The 13598-nt window shown below is 49.3% G+C and overlaps 1 protein-coding gene across 3 annotated transcripts in view; it reads left to right on the forward strand.

Moving 5' to 3' along the window:
• The window catches only part of LOC8042239 (meiosis regulator and mRNA stability factor 1), a 262432-nt gene that overhangs the window by 104421 nt on the left and 144413 nt on the right, over window positions 1-13598 (forward strand). Inside the window, exons 15-16 of one of the 3 annotated variants that reach the window (XM_042294539.1) lie at window positions 6726-6771; window positions 10958-11193. In XM_042294539.1, coding sequence (XP_042150473.1) covers window positions 6726-6771; window positions 10958-11193 — 282 coding nt within the window. The remainder of the gene's footprint in view (window positions 1-6725; window positions 6772-10957; window positions 11194-13598) is intronic. The other 2 variants (XM_029971129.3, XM_029971130.3) reach the window with 2 other exon arrangements.

Here is a 13598-nt window from a genome sequence, read left to right on the forward strand (position 1 = left end):
GCGTGCTTCAGTCGGAGTCAAGGACCTTGAAGCGAAGGCCACAGCACGACGAGCTCCGGACGGCTGATCTTGCAGCAGTACCGCTCCCAGGCCAAATGAGCTTGCATCTGCGGACAGTATCGTAGGATAGCGTGGATGGTACTTTGCCATGCAGGTTTCCGAGCTCAGCATAGCCTTCAACCGCTTGAACGCGTCATCTTGGCTTGCTCCCCAGGACCATGCGCTTGACTTGTTGAGGAGTGAACGGATGGGGGCAGTTACGTCCGAAAGGTGCGGCAGGAAGCGTCCAATGTGGTTCACCATCCCCAGTAGACGACGAACGCCTGCAACGTCCGTTGGCGGAGGTAGCTCCCGAATGGCTCGAAGCTTGTCGGGATCCGGCGAGATACCATCTCCATCGACGACGACTCCGAGGAACTTGACCGAGGGAACCCGGAATTCACACTTCTGGTCGTTGAGCTTGACCCCGGCTTGCTCAAGTCGTCGGAGTACCTCAGCAAGGCGTTGATCGTGCTGTTCAAGGTCTCTACCGTAAACAAGGACATCGTCGATCATATTCACGACGCCAGGCAACCCCTCCAGGACCCGAGACATTTGACGTTGAAAATATTCGGGTGCAGACGCCAGACCAAATGGCAGACGACGGTAGCAGTAGCGACCAAACGGCGTGATGAACGTCGTTAATTCTTCGCTTGCGTCGCTGAGCTTGATTTGGTGGAAACTGGAGGTCGCGTCGAGTTTTGAAAACACTTTGGCGTCGCCTAGCTGCCCCAGGATCTGGTCAACCGTCGGCAGGACGTATCGCTCCCGCTCGATGACTTGGTTTAACTTGGTCAGGTCGACGCACAGCCTGTACCCACCCGACGACTTGGGGACGACGACAAGTCCGGAGCACCATGCTGTCGGCTTGTCAACCCTTCTGATGACACCTTGAGCTTCCATGGCATCAAGTTCTCTCTTGACGACGTCGAACAGCGGCAGAGGTATTCGTCTTGGAACGCTCAACGAGTACGGCTGAGCCCCTGACTTCAGACGAATGGTGTACTTTTCTTGGAGTTCGCCCAGTCCTTTAAAGATATGGGCGTCAGAAGATGGAACACAGCTGACACGAGCGTCGGAAGGCGGGACACGTCCATCCGTTTTTCCGGACTCGGCGGAGGTGGTGTTCACAAACTTGACCACGCCGAGAGCTTCTATCGCAGGTAACCCTAGAAGCGGTGTAGTTTGAGCCCGCATGACGTAAAGCTGTTGGACGGTGCGCTTGTCCTTCCACGCCAGAGTAGCTTGGAAAGTGCCCAAAACAGGCAGTGGCTGGTTCCCCGGGCCGATAAGCTCTCCTTCCACTGCGTCGAGCTTGCGAGGAACGCCTGGAAGCGACGGCGGAACGACGGTGACGTCTGCTCCCGAGTCCACCTTGAACCTTGTCACGTGGCCGTTGACGCTTACTTCGACGTATCTTGCCCGTTGCGTACGAACAGAGCAGAGTTCGACGGAGCCCAACTTCTCCTTGCGCTTCTTCGCGCGACAAACTTCTGCAAAATGACCTTGCTTTTTACAGAAATTGCAAGTTGCCTTCCGTGCTGGACAATCCTTGCGGTCATGCGCAGAACGCCCACAATTGCCACAAACTGCGTTGTCCAAACGCTGCTGCCGGTTACGTGCGCGCGACGACGGAGCGGATGACGCAGTCTTTTTCTTCGTCGCGTCGACGTTCAAGGCCGCTGCAGCTTGCGCCGAACGAGAAGCGCGCTCCCTCTCAGCATCTTCGTGCTGGCGGGCTTGTAAAAGTGCTTCGTCAGCGGTGAGTCGTGTGGAACGGCACAGCTGGTCCGATAGCTTCTCGTCCAATAAGCCGACTACGAACTTGTCACGCACTAGGCGGTCTTCTACCTCGGGGCTGTTGTAGTTGCAGCGTCTGATTAGGGTTCGAAGCTCCGTGAAAAACGCGTCGACTGTTTCCCCAGGCTGCTGAGTCCTGCGGTGAAATCTTCGGCTTTCGTAAATTTCGTTCGCCGGATGAACGAAGTGTTGAGTCAGCCTCTCCTTGACGGCGGCAAACGGTTGCGTCTCCGGGGTTGGCACGCCAAGCGAAGCTAGTACGGTACGAGCTTGCGGACCCATGCAATAAAGCAACGTTCTTACTTGCGTTTCGTCGCTTGCAGAACGTAGACCGGTGGCGAAGGCGTAGTCCTCGTACGTTTGAATCCACGTTGTCCATTCGCCTGGGCTCGTGAAGACGAACGGTGACGGCGGTTGAAGCCCCGTGGCCCCGAGGTGGACGCTCTTTTCTTCGTCCGGCATGGCGGTAGCGCTGACTACGAGCAGGTGTATCCTACTTCTGACACCATGTTCAGAGCTTGTGTGCTCTGGGCGCGACGCGCCAGCCGGGCAGACGAAGCAGACGAGGGTAGACGAAGCAGACCCACAACGTTTATTACCCTAGCATCAAGTGGCGAAAAGTACCCCGCGTCTCGCGGCGCACACGCTTATCTAGATCACGATGCGCTCCTGGCGCCATCTCTTGGTCTCCTCTACAGTCTACAAAGCCATTTTGTCTATCAGAAACAAATCATGGAATTTCAAAGCAAACACTTGTCACTAAATAATCCACGCTTCAGCTAATTACTTTTTATCTATAAATCTAGACGAAAAAGAAAAGCTTTAGGATACACTTTAGTTGTTACTGAAAACAACGATACCAAGCTTACTGAAATCCGCCCATGCAAACATTATGAAAACTTCCGTAAGGCAATGGCTCTGGACAAAGAAGACAAAGCTGAGAAAATCGCACTTGGAAGTTTCTCCGATGTTGGCACTCTTATATATCAAGTCTGGAGAAAAAAGAAAAGCTTGAGGTGCAGTTTAGTTGTTGCTGAAAACAGCAACACTAAGTTTATTGCAATCGGCATACGGAAACATAATCAAAACCTCCGTAGAAAAAAGGCACCTGACTAAAAAAACATGAAACCACAAAATTAGTTCAGTAGTCTCCAATGTGCGCACACGGTCATAGCAGTCCTGGGCTGTAGTCCTGAGTCCTGGCAGGCTTGTGTCTCTTGGCCATCCTCTTCTTGACCTTTTCACTCTCAGAGTGAGCCTTGTTGGCCTTGCAAAGCCTTCGCCTGTCCTTCTCAAGACTCCTGCGAATTAGGCTGTAGCCAAGGTGTGCTGCTACAGCCTCGCTTATCTTTGCCATTCCCTGGTTACTTTTTTTTTCTCAAACATTACATTTTGTGGATGCATTTGGCGATATTTACTTTTCTTTTTTTATGATTAACACTGGAAAAAACAAATGTTTTCGACGAAACTTCGCTGAACGAAATGGTATGGGACTTTGTTTCCGGAGGTGCATGGGGGACAGCGGGGCTTTGTTTTGCCGGCTGGACGCCGCTTACAATAGTTTAGTAATAGTTAGTAATAGTTTAGTAATAGTTAAAAACAATAGTTTAGTAATTAGCAGCCGCATACTGCCGCCGCGAAGTGGCGTGAACGCAGGTGGGGGTGTGTGTTACCAAGTTCCCCAGGGATACACGCGTCGTCCGGCTCTCTTTCGGACGACACTTGTAGGCGCGAGTGGAGTGCCGTCGGACGTCACTGTAGACACAGCCACACCAGAAACCTAAACTGCCCGGATCACGCGTCAATGCTAAATAAAAATAACGTAGTTGGTGGCCCAGCATGATCTCGACACTCGATCAAACGCCTGTGAAAAGAAGCCGTGAGGCGTAAGGCTGTTCCAGTGGCCTCCGGAGTGGCTCTTACGAGAAGTGCCACCACCCCTGGTAGTTGGGCGTGCCGTGCACTGTTCACCGCCCTACATTCGGCCTAATTTGCGAATCGCTATCAATATTACTCGTTCGCGCAAATAAAAAAAAGAATTCGTAAAATGAGCGCACAGAATAGCGCTATGCTGCAGGTACAACGGTTGAACTTGTAACAAGCTGAGGTGATCTTGATAATGAGATTGTTTCGTTTTTGTCGGCGGTAGAAGGAATGCTTTGATTCAGTTGTAAGTCGACCCCTCCACTTCAGGTTTGCAAAAATTGAAAAATGGGTCGACCTACATTCGTTTTAAATAATGTATATCAAATTTCTCAAAGTTTTCTTTCGATGATTTTGAAGTTGAAAGACGGCATTATGGCTACCGTAAGTGGCAGCGGTTGCTTTTCCGACTGCACGCTCCTGCGGTGCTAGGCACTGCTCCCGTAACCGTATAAAATGAGGGTCCATGAACTGCATTCTTCTGTTACTGCCACCTTTTGTAGTGGAATCTTGTAAACGCTCACTCGCAAGATGTGAGGCAATTTGAAGGTTTTGGGAGCTTGGAAGCCCAATCGCGATGCTGAAGAAAACAAAAAAGCTCGATAAAGCTGTCGTGGAATGTTCATAACAGGTTTGTTCGATTAAATATACGGTCTGAGTGTTCCGCAGTGTTCCCGTCCACCTTCAAGGCTGCTGACACTGTTTTGATGGCTGTATCGCTTTTATCGAATTACCCCATATGGGGGTCGAACTTTTTTGCCATCCCGTTGCCTTCGTTATAACGAGCGATTACTGTACTTGGGTCCCGCCGGTGCCAGTCAGCTTGTGTAATTGGAAAACATTCCTGGCCAATATTGTTGCACGGCCCCTTTAACTTTTCAGTGTGTTTTGCAGTGACGTGATTGCTGCGCCAATTGCGCCAAACTGCACCAAGGGGCTAACCCTGCTAAATCCTGCTACATTTTGCCAAAACATGGGTAATCTGCGCCAAGCGTGCGCCAAAAGACCAATTTTGATCGCCTTTCAAAACCGAAACTAAACCGATTGCCATAATTGAGCATGCGTGAGCTAGATGGCGCAAGCAGCCACTCGACACAATGTGCCCTGCATCAATCGTCGATCCTGTCTTGCATGTTTTTCCTGCCGTCTCTCGTTTCGCTCTCGTCGTCTCATGCGTCTCGTGTCTCGTCTTTTTCAAATTTATTCAACGATAGACGCGGGCGTGTGCGGATGCTCTGACGCTAACGTGCCAGGTACCAGACATGCCGTCATGTTGTGGAACGAAACCACGTTTTTGCGTGGCGGGAGTTACTTTGTGAGATGAAGCACTCGCTCCTGATAGCAACAGCTGTGGGAAAACTATACCTGGTCCCTGCGTGACGTCGGGTGTTCCTGTCCCCACCTCACATGTGATATGGCGCTTACTAAACTGGGACGAGGACCGCCTCATGTTTATCAACATTCCCGATCTTGTTTAAATCATATGCGACAAAAAAACCTTTCTTTAACTCTCAAAGACTGCTGTGTCGGAGTATTGATTACCTAGGTTTCTCTAGGTGGGCTTTCTTTTGAGAGGGACCCCGGTACTTGAAAAATCTGCCGCGAAAGAAAGTTGGTGAAGAGAAATGAGCTAAAACAAAGAAGCCAATATCTGCACGCTGAACCTGCACAGCACGCTTGCTTGTCTCGAGTTCAGCCGTTGCACAAAGCGTTCCAAGAACTTTTTGACCTTGGCTCGCAATGTCTTGCATTGATGTGCTCAGGTTCTTTTTCTCCGTGTGTTTAGCTTGTACCTCGTGTCTTGGCCTGGCAAGCACGTGCAGTTGTACTGTTTTTTTGTCGTATGCTGGAGAGTTACATTTTGCATACAATTTTGGGAACCACTTGGCGACAGAACGAAGTGGCATGGTTTCGGTTTTAATCGAACAGCCATCTCCGCTCGCGCGACGAAGTACGTGCAACTGCAAGCCTGCCGAAGTTACCCTCATGTGCGTGAGAGCATGATTGCACTACAGAGGCCACCAACAGGGACGCTTGCAATCCATTGTTTTACGTTTGCGTGCTTTTGACGAAAATCTGGCACGTCGGCAAGTAGTAAAATGGTGGCAAGCGGTTTTTTTAAATTGCTCAGCAACGCCTACAGCACTGTACACTTGTGGGAGGTGTCTCAATGTCTCTTTGGAGACACTGAAAGTGGACATTTATTAATAGCCAGAGGCAAGCGAGGCTTGTAGCAGCCATGCAAAAAGTTTCAAAAAGCAAAAAGAAAAGCACCCGCTAGTTGTAATGCACCTTTGTCTTGTGTACAATTTCGCATTGCACTGCAGCAGTTATGTGTTTCATCAGTCGGAGACTGCTTCTATTTATTATATCATTTAAGTAAACCTAAGGCTGTGCTATTTACTACTAAGCTGGTCATTTTCAGATAAATTTTAATATGTGCAATTTGGTTTTTATTTATCTATAACGGGTACATATATATGTATCATTTAACTGAAGAATTGGAAAATGTGTCATGCCATTGGCATTTCAGTTAACATGTTGAAAGACTCCCAGGTGGTCTAACTTGACCATAATTTGTTTATTGCGGCGAGCAAAGTGCCCTTCGTTTGTCCAGCATTTAAAACGAATATTGTGTTTATTTTTTTAAGAATATCCGCTCCAAAAGCCACTTTTGCTGTTCCGAAACACTGTTTTGGCTGCTTCAAAGGCCACTTTTGCTGCTCCAAAACATTGTTCTGGCTGCTCCGAAAGGTGCTCCAAAATGGCTTAGGCCAATCACATCACTGGTTTTGAAACCTAGCAGAGATTCGATAGAGCGGGCTCTGCCTTTTGGTCTAGGTTTTTCGTTCCCTCTGCAGCTTTTAAGGTAATAGGAGGGAGGAAGTTTTTGTCGCTTTGTCCCTTCCAGGAGGTTTTTGGAGAGCTTTGAGTGTCTCATTATCTCGCTTCTTCCTCCTCAGGTGGAGAGCAGGAACGGCGAGACGTTTCTCTGTATTCCAGAAAAAGGTGGGTGTTCTTTTTTTTTATGGCGATAGCTGTTATGGGCAAAGTTTCCCAGCTGGTCTCGTGTATGTTTTGTGCCGTGACATGGCGTGATATTAATGTCATAGTGATGTCTGTAACATCAGAATCGTGACATCACGTTACGTCTTGTCGTGATGTTACAACTTCCCCGCTAAGCGACAAAAGTTCTGCGCTAACTTTAGCGGAAATTTAGTTTCCCGTGCCACCATGGTTTCATGTGATGTCGTAGTGCCATACGACGTCATTGTGACGTCATATCAGAGCGTGGCTTCACGTGGTATGGTCATGTGACGTCATGACCTTGCGTGACATCACACCAACTTATGGAGTCACGAAACCTAAATTCCCTCTAGATGTGGCAGTGAAATTTCCCCCTCTAAATATTGCGGGACTTGACATAACGGGATGTCACGTTCATACCTCGGCAAAGTTCACTCATGAGGGCCCTCACTCACCCTCATGTTCACAGGTGAGGTGAGGGTGAGTGAGTTTCCGAACCAGGAAAATTCATGAGTGTGAGGGTGAGTGAGGGCCGTGAGGACCTGTTGTTTGTCCGCTCACCAATGGGCCCAGAAGAGGGGGTTGCGTAGAGTGTCTAGATAAGCCGCTCTTTGGTGCCTGTTGGAGAACAAACTCCGGCTAACCTCTCTGAGCATCAATGATCAATCTATCTTGAGAGTAACGACATTTCATCGGTCTTGTTACTCGACATTATGGTTGCCAGTTATCCGAAACTTGGTCCGCACGAGCGAGAAACGCTTGTCCATCTCTAGGAATGTTAGAAAGGCCAGCGACGAAGCAAAACGACCTCCGTGCTGCCTAGAAGACTTGAGGGCGTCCTCAAATGAGATTTGCACCCAATCAGGGGGTGGAAGCGTCGTGTTGGCCAGAATCCTGCCGGTGCCACAGCCGGGGATATGGCAGATGCCTCTTCCGCTGCACTTGGGCTAGACGAGCCACGGGAGTTTTGGCAGCCAGGAGCTGCAATGCCGCAACTCTCGCATTCTCTGGCGCTTTTAGAGCGCAGCTCTTAGGGGCCCGTTCCCGGCTTGAGCGGCGTCGGCGTAACCAAGGTCACCCCAGGGTCACGTGACCCCCCCCCCCCCGAAGTCACGTGACACCCCCCGAGGTCATGTGACCACCCCCAGGGACACGTGACCCCCCCGCCGAGGTCACGTGACCTCCCCGATGACATCATCGTCACTGATGACGTTACCGGCATCCGCATCGTCATCGTCATCATCACTGATGATGTCATCAGTGACGTCCTGATGACCTCACCGGCATCCGCATCGTCATCATCACTGATGACGTCATCCGCATCGTCATCGTCATCATCACGGATGACGTCATCAGTGACGTCACTGATGACGTCACTGATGACGTCACCGACATCCGCATCGTCATCGTCATCATCGCTGATGACGTCATCGGAGTCCGCATCGTCATCGCCACTGATGACGTCATCAGTGACGTCACTGATGACATCATCGGCATCGTCACGTGACCCCCCCCCCCCCCAGTACCCTTCCCTCCTCCTCCTCAAGAGCTGCGCTCTAATTCGGTGTAACAGGGAGTTGTAAACGGTTTTCACTTTTTTATTCGAAAACCATTTAGTGGTTGGGATGGCAGCAGTGGTGTAGCCAGGAAGTTTTTTCAAGAGGTGTTTTTTTTTGTTGCTCAAACCGTTTAAAGACACAAGAAAAAAAAAAAAAAAGAGAGGAAAAGAAATTGCCCGAACACAATTTTGTTTACTATTTTCCTGTTTCTTAGAAGGCAGAAATCCTACCTTCTTTTCCACATCTCGTTCGTCCAATACTTAAAGAGGGGAAATTTAGTGTTGAACAACGGAAGAACGCAATCGTAAAATATGATACAGTTGAACCTCGATTTAGCGAAGTCACCGGGACCCCCTAATTATTTCGTTAAATCGGGAACTTCGTAAAGTCGAGAAAGACATTCTTCGGGATAGGCTGCGCGGGGAATCTGAATTTGTTCGTTAAATCAGGAAACTCGTAAAATCGGGTTTCGTTAAATGGAGGTTCAACTGTAATTGGCTTTGAACAAAAAAGTCCGGACAGGCTCACAAAATATTCCGGTCCGTGCACTTCTCTGCGGCACACTCGGGTATCCAATGGCCGAAAACTACGGAAGAGTGCCAGAGAGTTTAGAATACGATTAAACATAAAAACTTCAGTGCGCACTGGGGCAATGAGCGAGTGAAGCGTCATGCTCATTGTTTGAGCACGGATCACATTTTTCAGAATTTCATAGTCATGTTTTAGGTTATCTCCGTTCTTCGTTGTCGTTTTACAAGAAAGTGGAAGAGAGAATTACCAGTTTCTGTCATTTTGTGGGGTCTAAACATTTAGTGGAAGCCGCCGTCAGTCGTTAGAAAGAAGCGACCCTTTCGGTGCTGACTTGCATATTCCGGTGAATGTTCGAAAGGGCAACCCTTATACTGTGTTCACCATTTAGCTGGGACTAGAAGCTCCGTCTTTAGCGCGAGCTTGCGCTGAAGAGTGTGAAGGCACGCGCAACCAAAGCACTGCCGAAGCCAGCAAGCTCGCGCTGAAGGATGAAGGAAGTCTCAGTTTAGAATGGTGTAGCAAGCGCTCCTGGGACGTTGAAGCTCTCAGGTATGACTTGAGTCTTTGGAGTCTCGAGAACGTTCCGCCTCAGCTACGGGCATTGTGGTCAGGATTTGCAGCAGGCGGTTTACATTAGGATACTATACTCCGCGACAACTTTTCTTGGCAATGCAGTGGAAGGTAGAGGCCCGCGTCCCTCTCCCATTTTGAGTGTGCGCGGGCTCTCCTCCTCTCCCCGAAAATGGGGGAGGAGGACAGCCTGTGTATACTCAAAATGGGAGAGGGGACGCAGGCCTGTACCATCCACTGCAATGCCAAGAAAAGTTGTCGCGGAGTATAGTTGCCTGTACCGCCGAGATGTGCTAAGCGGTGCGGTCTTTCCACATCTCTGTCAAAACCAGTACTTCCCCAGGAGGTTTATTTAACGAAACGAATGCTCCGCACAGGCTGGAGATTTGCTCGAAATGGAGGCTTGCGACATAGAGATCGACGTCGTTGGCCACAAATCGCTCTCCCCTAGGGCGCACGACGCTGCCCGACGTGAATGTGTCGACTCTGTTGGAGACGTTGATGACACACTTGATGTTGTAGGTCAATAGTCATTCTTGGGTCTATAAACGTAAAGGGAGTTCCACGACTCATGTGCTGAACGCAAGCATGTTAACATTACCCACTGCAGCGATTAGAGAAGTCAACTAGGTACGCTTTGAAACCAAGTGATTAGGAGCATTCCAAAGCTGCTTCAACAGTGCATATGCTGCCGCTTTTCTCTCTTGCTTTGTTTTCATTCATGGGGATGTTTCTGTGTGTGGGTCTGTGTTTCTTTTTTAACATTTCTGTTGGTGTATTAGTGAAGCTAAAGAGTACAGGCAAATAAACCCTAAAAAAAGGAAGACAAGACAAAAAAAAACAACTGCTAGGCTGTTTGTCATTTTGTCGTCCGGTTTTCTCCTCATTGTAGGGTATGTAAAGTCAGAGTATTGCTATTTTGGAATTTTGTTGCGCTGCCCTGAAATTGTCGTCGAGTCCTTGAGACCCAAAGGGCAGGGGAACTTTTGTTGAGCTGCCTTCATTCTCCGAGGCCAGCGTCCTTCGAGGTTAGGATTTCGCGGCTTTTGTGACGTCGGGAGCTGAGCCATTTGTACCCACGAGTCTGAAGAAAGGCTTTGGTTACTAACATGGCCGAGTTTGGCGAGAGCTATTCGAAGAGCCGGAGCAGGACTTCTCACGCGGTCCACGGGCAGCGTCGTCATCTTCGTTTTGCTTTAGGATGTTGTGGGCCCCTTGCCCTAGTGGGCTGTCGAACAGAAAGAGAAACACATTGGATTTTTAATGGCCTAAAAAAAAAGAATGATACACAAAAAAACTATATATACTGACATTGAAAAGGGGAAAGCGGGTAAGAAGACGACCGTGAAATTTCGGGGGGTGTTCCAACCCTGGCTATGCCACTGGATGGCAGCATTGGCCGGTTTGATATTCCGGCTTTTGCGAGGTCATTTGTTGCCACTTGGGGCAGGGTGGAGAGCCGGGACAGAAAGGAGTTTGGGTGTTTTCTCCGTCGGGGACCATGCCAGGCGCTGAGAGCGTCTCCCGTTTGGGCGCAGCAGAGCAGACGGCAGAAGAGGCGGAGCTGGTGTGGCAGTTTGCGCTGGAGGCGGTGGAGCTGCTCTCGCAGGGCCCCGAGTCTGGCATGCTCCTGGCCAAGTTCAACCCGGCCTACCAGCAGCACTTTGACCGCAAGCTGCGCGTCTCTCGCTACGGGTTCAACAAGCTCATCCAGCTGCTGCAGGCCATTCCGGACTTGGTGGAGGTGAGCTCCTTCCCGCACTTGTTTCGCTCCAGCAGGGAGCCACACTGCCTGGTATCCCTCGGCAGACAAAGCACGTGCTGTCGAGAATCACTTGGCTATGTGCGCTACTTCGTTACAACGGACCTGGGTCAACCGAGTGGAAAGGGGGATCGCTTTGCCGTAGCCGCTACTTCGTTGTAAACGGTCTCGACAGTAGGTAGCTGCTTCGAAAATACCCGAGGAGCGTCTGCAGCGTGTGTTTTGTACGATGCACGATACCCCAAAAAGTGAATGTTTAAAGAGGCCCTGCAATCATATTTAAGCGTCAACCTTTTTTGCGGTTTCCACGTCTCTTGGGGTTCGGGCAAGCCAGCGGGCACGGAGAGAGTAACTAAATATCAGTGAATCATATTTTAACCGGATGACACGGAAACCTCCTCCACCTACGAGGCCGACCCGCGTTGCCGAAACCGCGCAATATGTGACGTCTTTGGTCCTGCGCTTACAACTGGTCTGAGCCGCTGAAAGATTTTTTTTATAGTCGAGATACAAAATATAAATGTGACGACCCGTTTCAGTTATGTATGAAAGTAGTTTTCATTCAGTATTTTAGATGAGAAAAGAAACAAATGCAGTTCATAAAGTACGGAAACAAGAAAAGACTTGTCGACAAACCCACCACCAAGCGGCGGAAAAAATGGCGTGTACTAGAAAGGGATAGTGGGATGAGGCGCTGACGAACGTAGAAAGGTCCCGGGTGTACGCGGCGGCGCTGCGGTCATATACCGGCTCGAAGGTCCGACCGGTTCCGAGCGTTTCGAAGGCTTTTGGCGCGGGCTTGGCTGGCCATTTGGCGGTATGGCAGCGCGAGGTGGCTCCCGTTCTGAACTGATCTTTACCCCGTGTTTGCTGTCGTTTGTGGCCAATGAAGTGTTATGCCGAATTAGTCTTTAATCGCGAAGCAAAAGCAATGCGAGCCGCACTGGCTGCCTGTTTCATACAGCCTATCCAACACATGCTTTAGTGGCGCCCTCTCGAGCCGTCGACACGGAGTGCGGCAGCCGTGAGGGCTCGATGAGCTCACTACTCCTCCTCTAGTTCACGGCCACTCGAGCCAGGACCTACGATGTTATGAAGGAGGTTATTTTCTGCTTGTTTTTGTAATTCTAGTTTGCCTATAACTTTTAAAAAAAAGCGAAATTTGGGAAAAGAAAAGTTTTTTTAAGGGACTACGTTCAGTGCGCTCAGGTTCGGTGCAAACTAAAAACCAGTCAAAAAGTTGTTGCAGGGCCCCTTTAAAGGGATACTTCAACGAAATTTGAAATATTCCCGTCGTGTTCAAAAATAGGTTGAATATGATCCACAATATCCGTAAATGACAATCGCACGTTTGTATTTTGATCCTGGTGGCTGTATTTTTCGTTATAAACGGCCCACTCTGGCAAGCGCTCGGAGAAGGCCCAGCTTAGAGCACGTGACATCCAACGCAATCGTGACGTAGGTCGTCTCAAGACGAGCAAAGCTACGGCGAGGCTGACGTAAAGAGGTTGGCCTAGTCGTTCCAGCCACCGAAGCGGCTGCTTTTGTATGAATTTTGAGTGACGGGTTAATCTTCTATAATCTTCTAGGGGGACAATAGCAACTTCTGCGACACACAAAAGGGATTCTCGGGAAGAGGGGAGTTCCTCCTTCCCCTCTTCTCTCGTCGTGGCCGGAGACGAGACAACCTCCGTCACTAGCTGTCAAGGTTCCTAGACGAGCATTACAAACGAGGCGTTAGCGACATCCACCAGGTGCTCTTTGCTAATTGTTTAATTCGTTTTAAAATTCCTTTTTGAGACTTTTTTAACAAGATATTGGTATGTTCCATGTGATACTGCTCTTTTGAACACATATAGACCAAAAAACTGAGCACCGAAATTTCGTTGTAGTATCCCTTTACAGCCTCAAAATTCAGATTTTTTTCCAAAAAAATGTGTTTCTGAAAAAGTTTATTTTCAGTTCATTAACTTTCGAAGCATAGCGTCAAGAAGTTTCATTTAGAAATATGCAAGATTTATTTCACAAAAAAAGATTTTCAGCACGGTTGCGAGCACGCGCGATGCCCCGCTGAGCGAGACCACGGCAAAATACGGCGTTTTCGAACTAAGCCTACTCCGCGCTCAATTTGACGCGGGCGAATCGTTTTACCCTCGTTGGAAGCGCCATTTCTTCTAGTTTTTGCTGTGAAAAGCTTTCTGCGTTAGAAAGTATCTGTGGCCTGGGAGAGCCCTAACATCGAAGCAGAAAAAATGGAAAAAAGACGTTCCTAATATGCTACGCTCTATCTCATTGGTTGAAAACCGAAACAGGCCTCGCGATTGGCCGCGGTGGTGACGTCACGGTTTGTTTTTTCAGTTCGTTCGCTTTCGTCAGCTAGCTTCGCT

This window comes from Ixodes scapularis, unplaced genomic scaffold, assembly GCF_016920785.2.
Source record: "Ixodes scapularis isolate PalLabHiFi unplaced genomic scaffold, ASM1692078v2 PGA_scaffold6__148_contigs__length_123643588, whole genome shotgun sequence".
Classification (NCBI taxonomy): Eukaryota; Metazoa; Arthropoda; class Arachnida; order Ixodida; family Ixodidae; genus Ixodes; species Ixodes scapularis.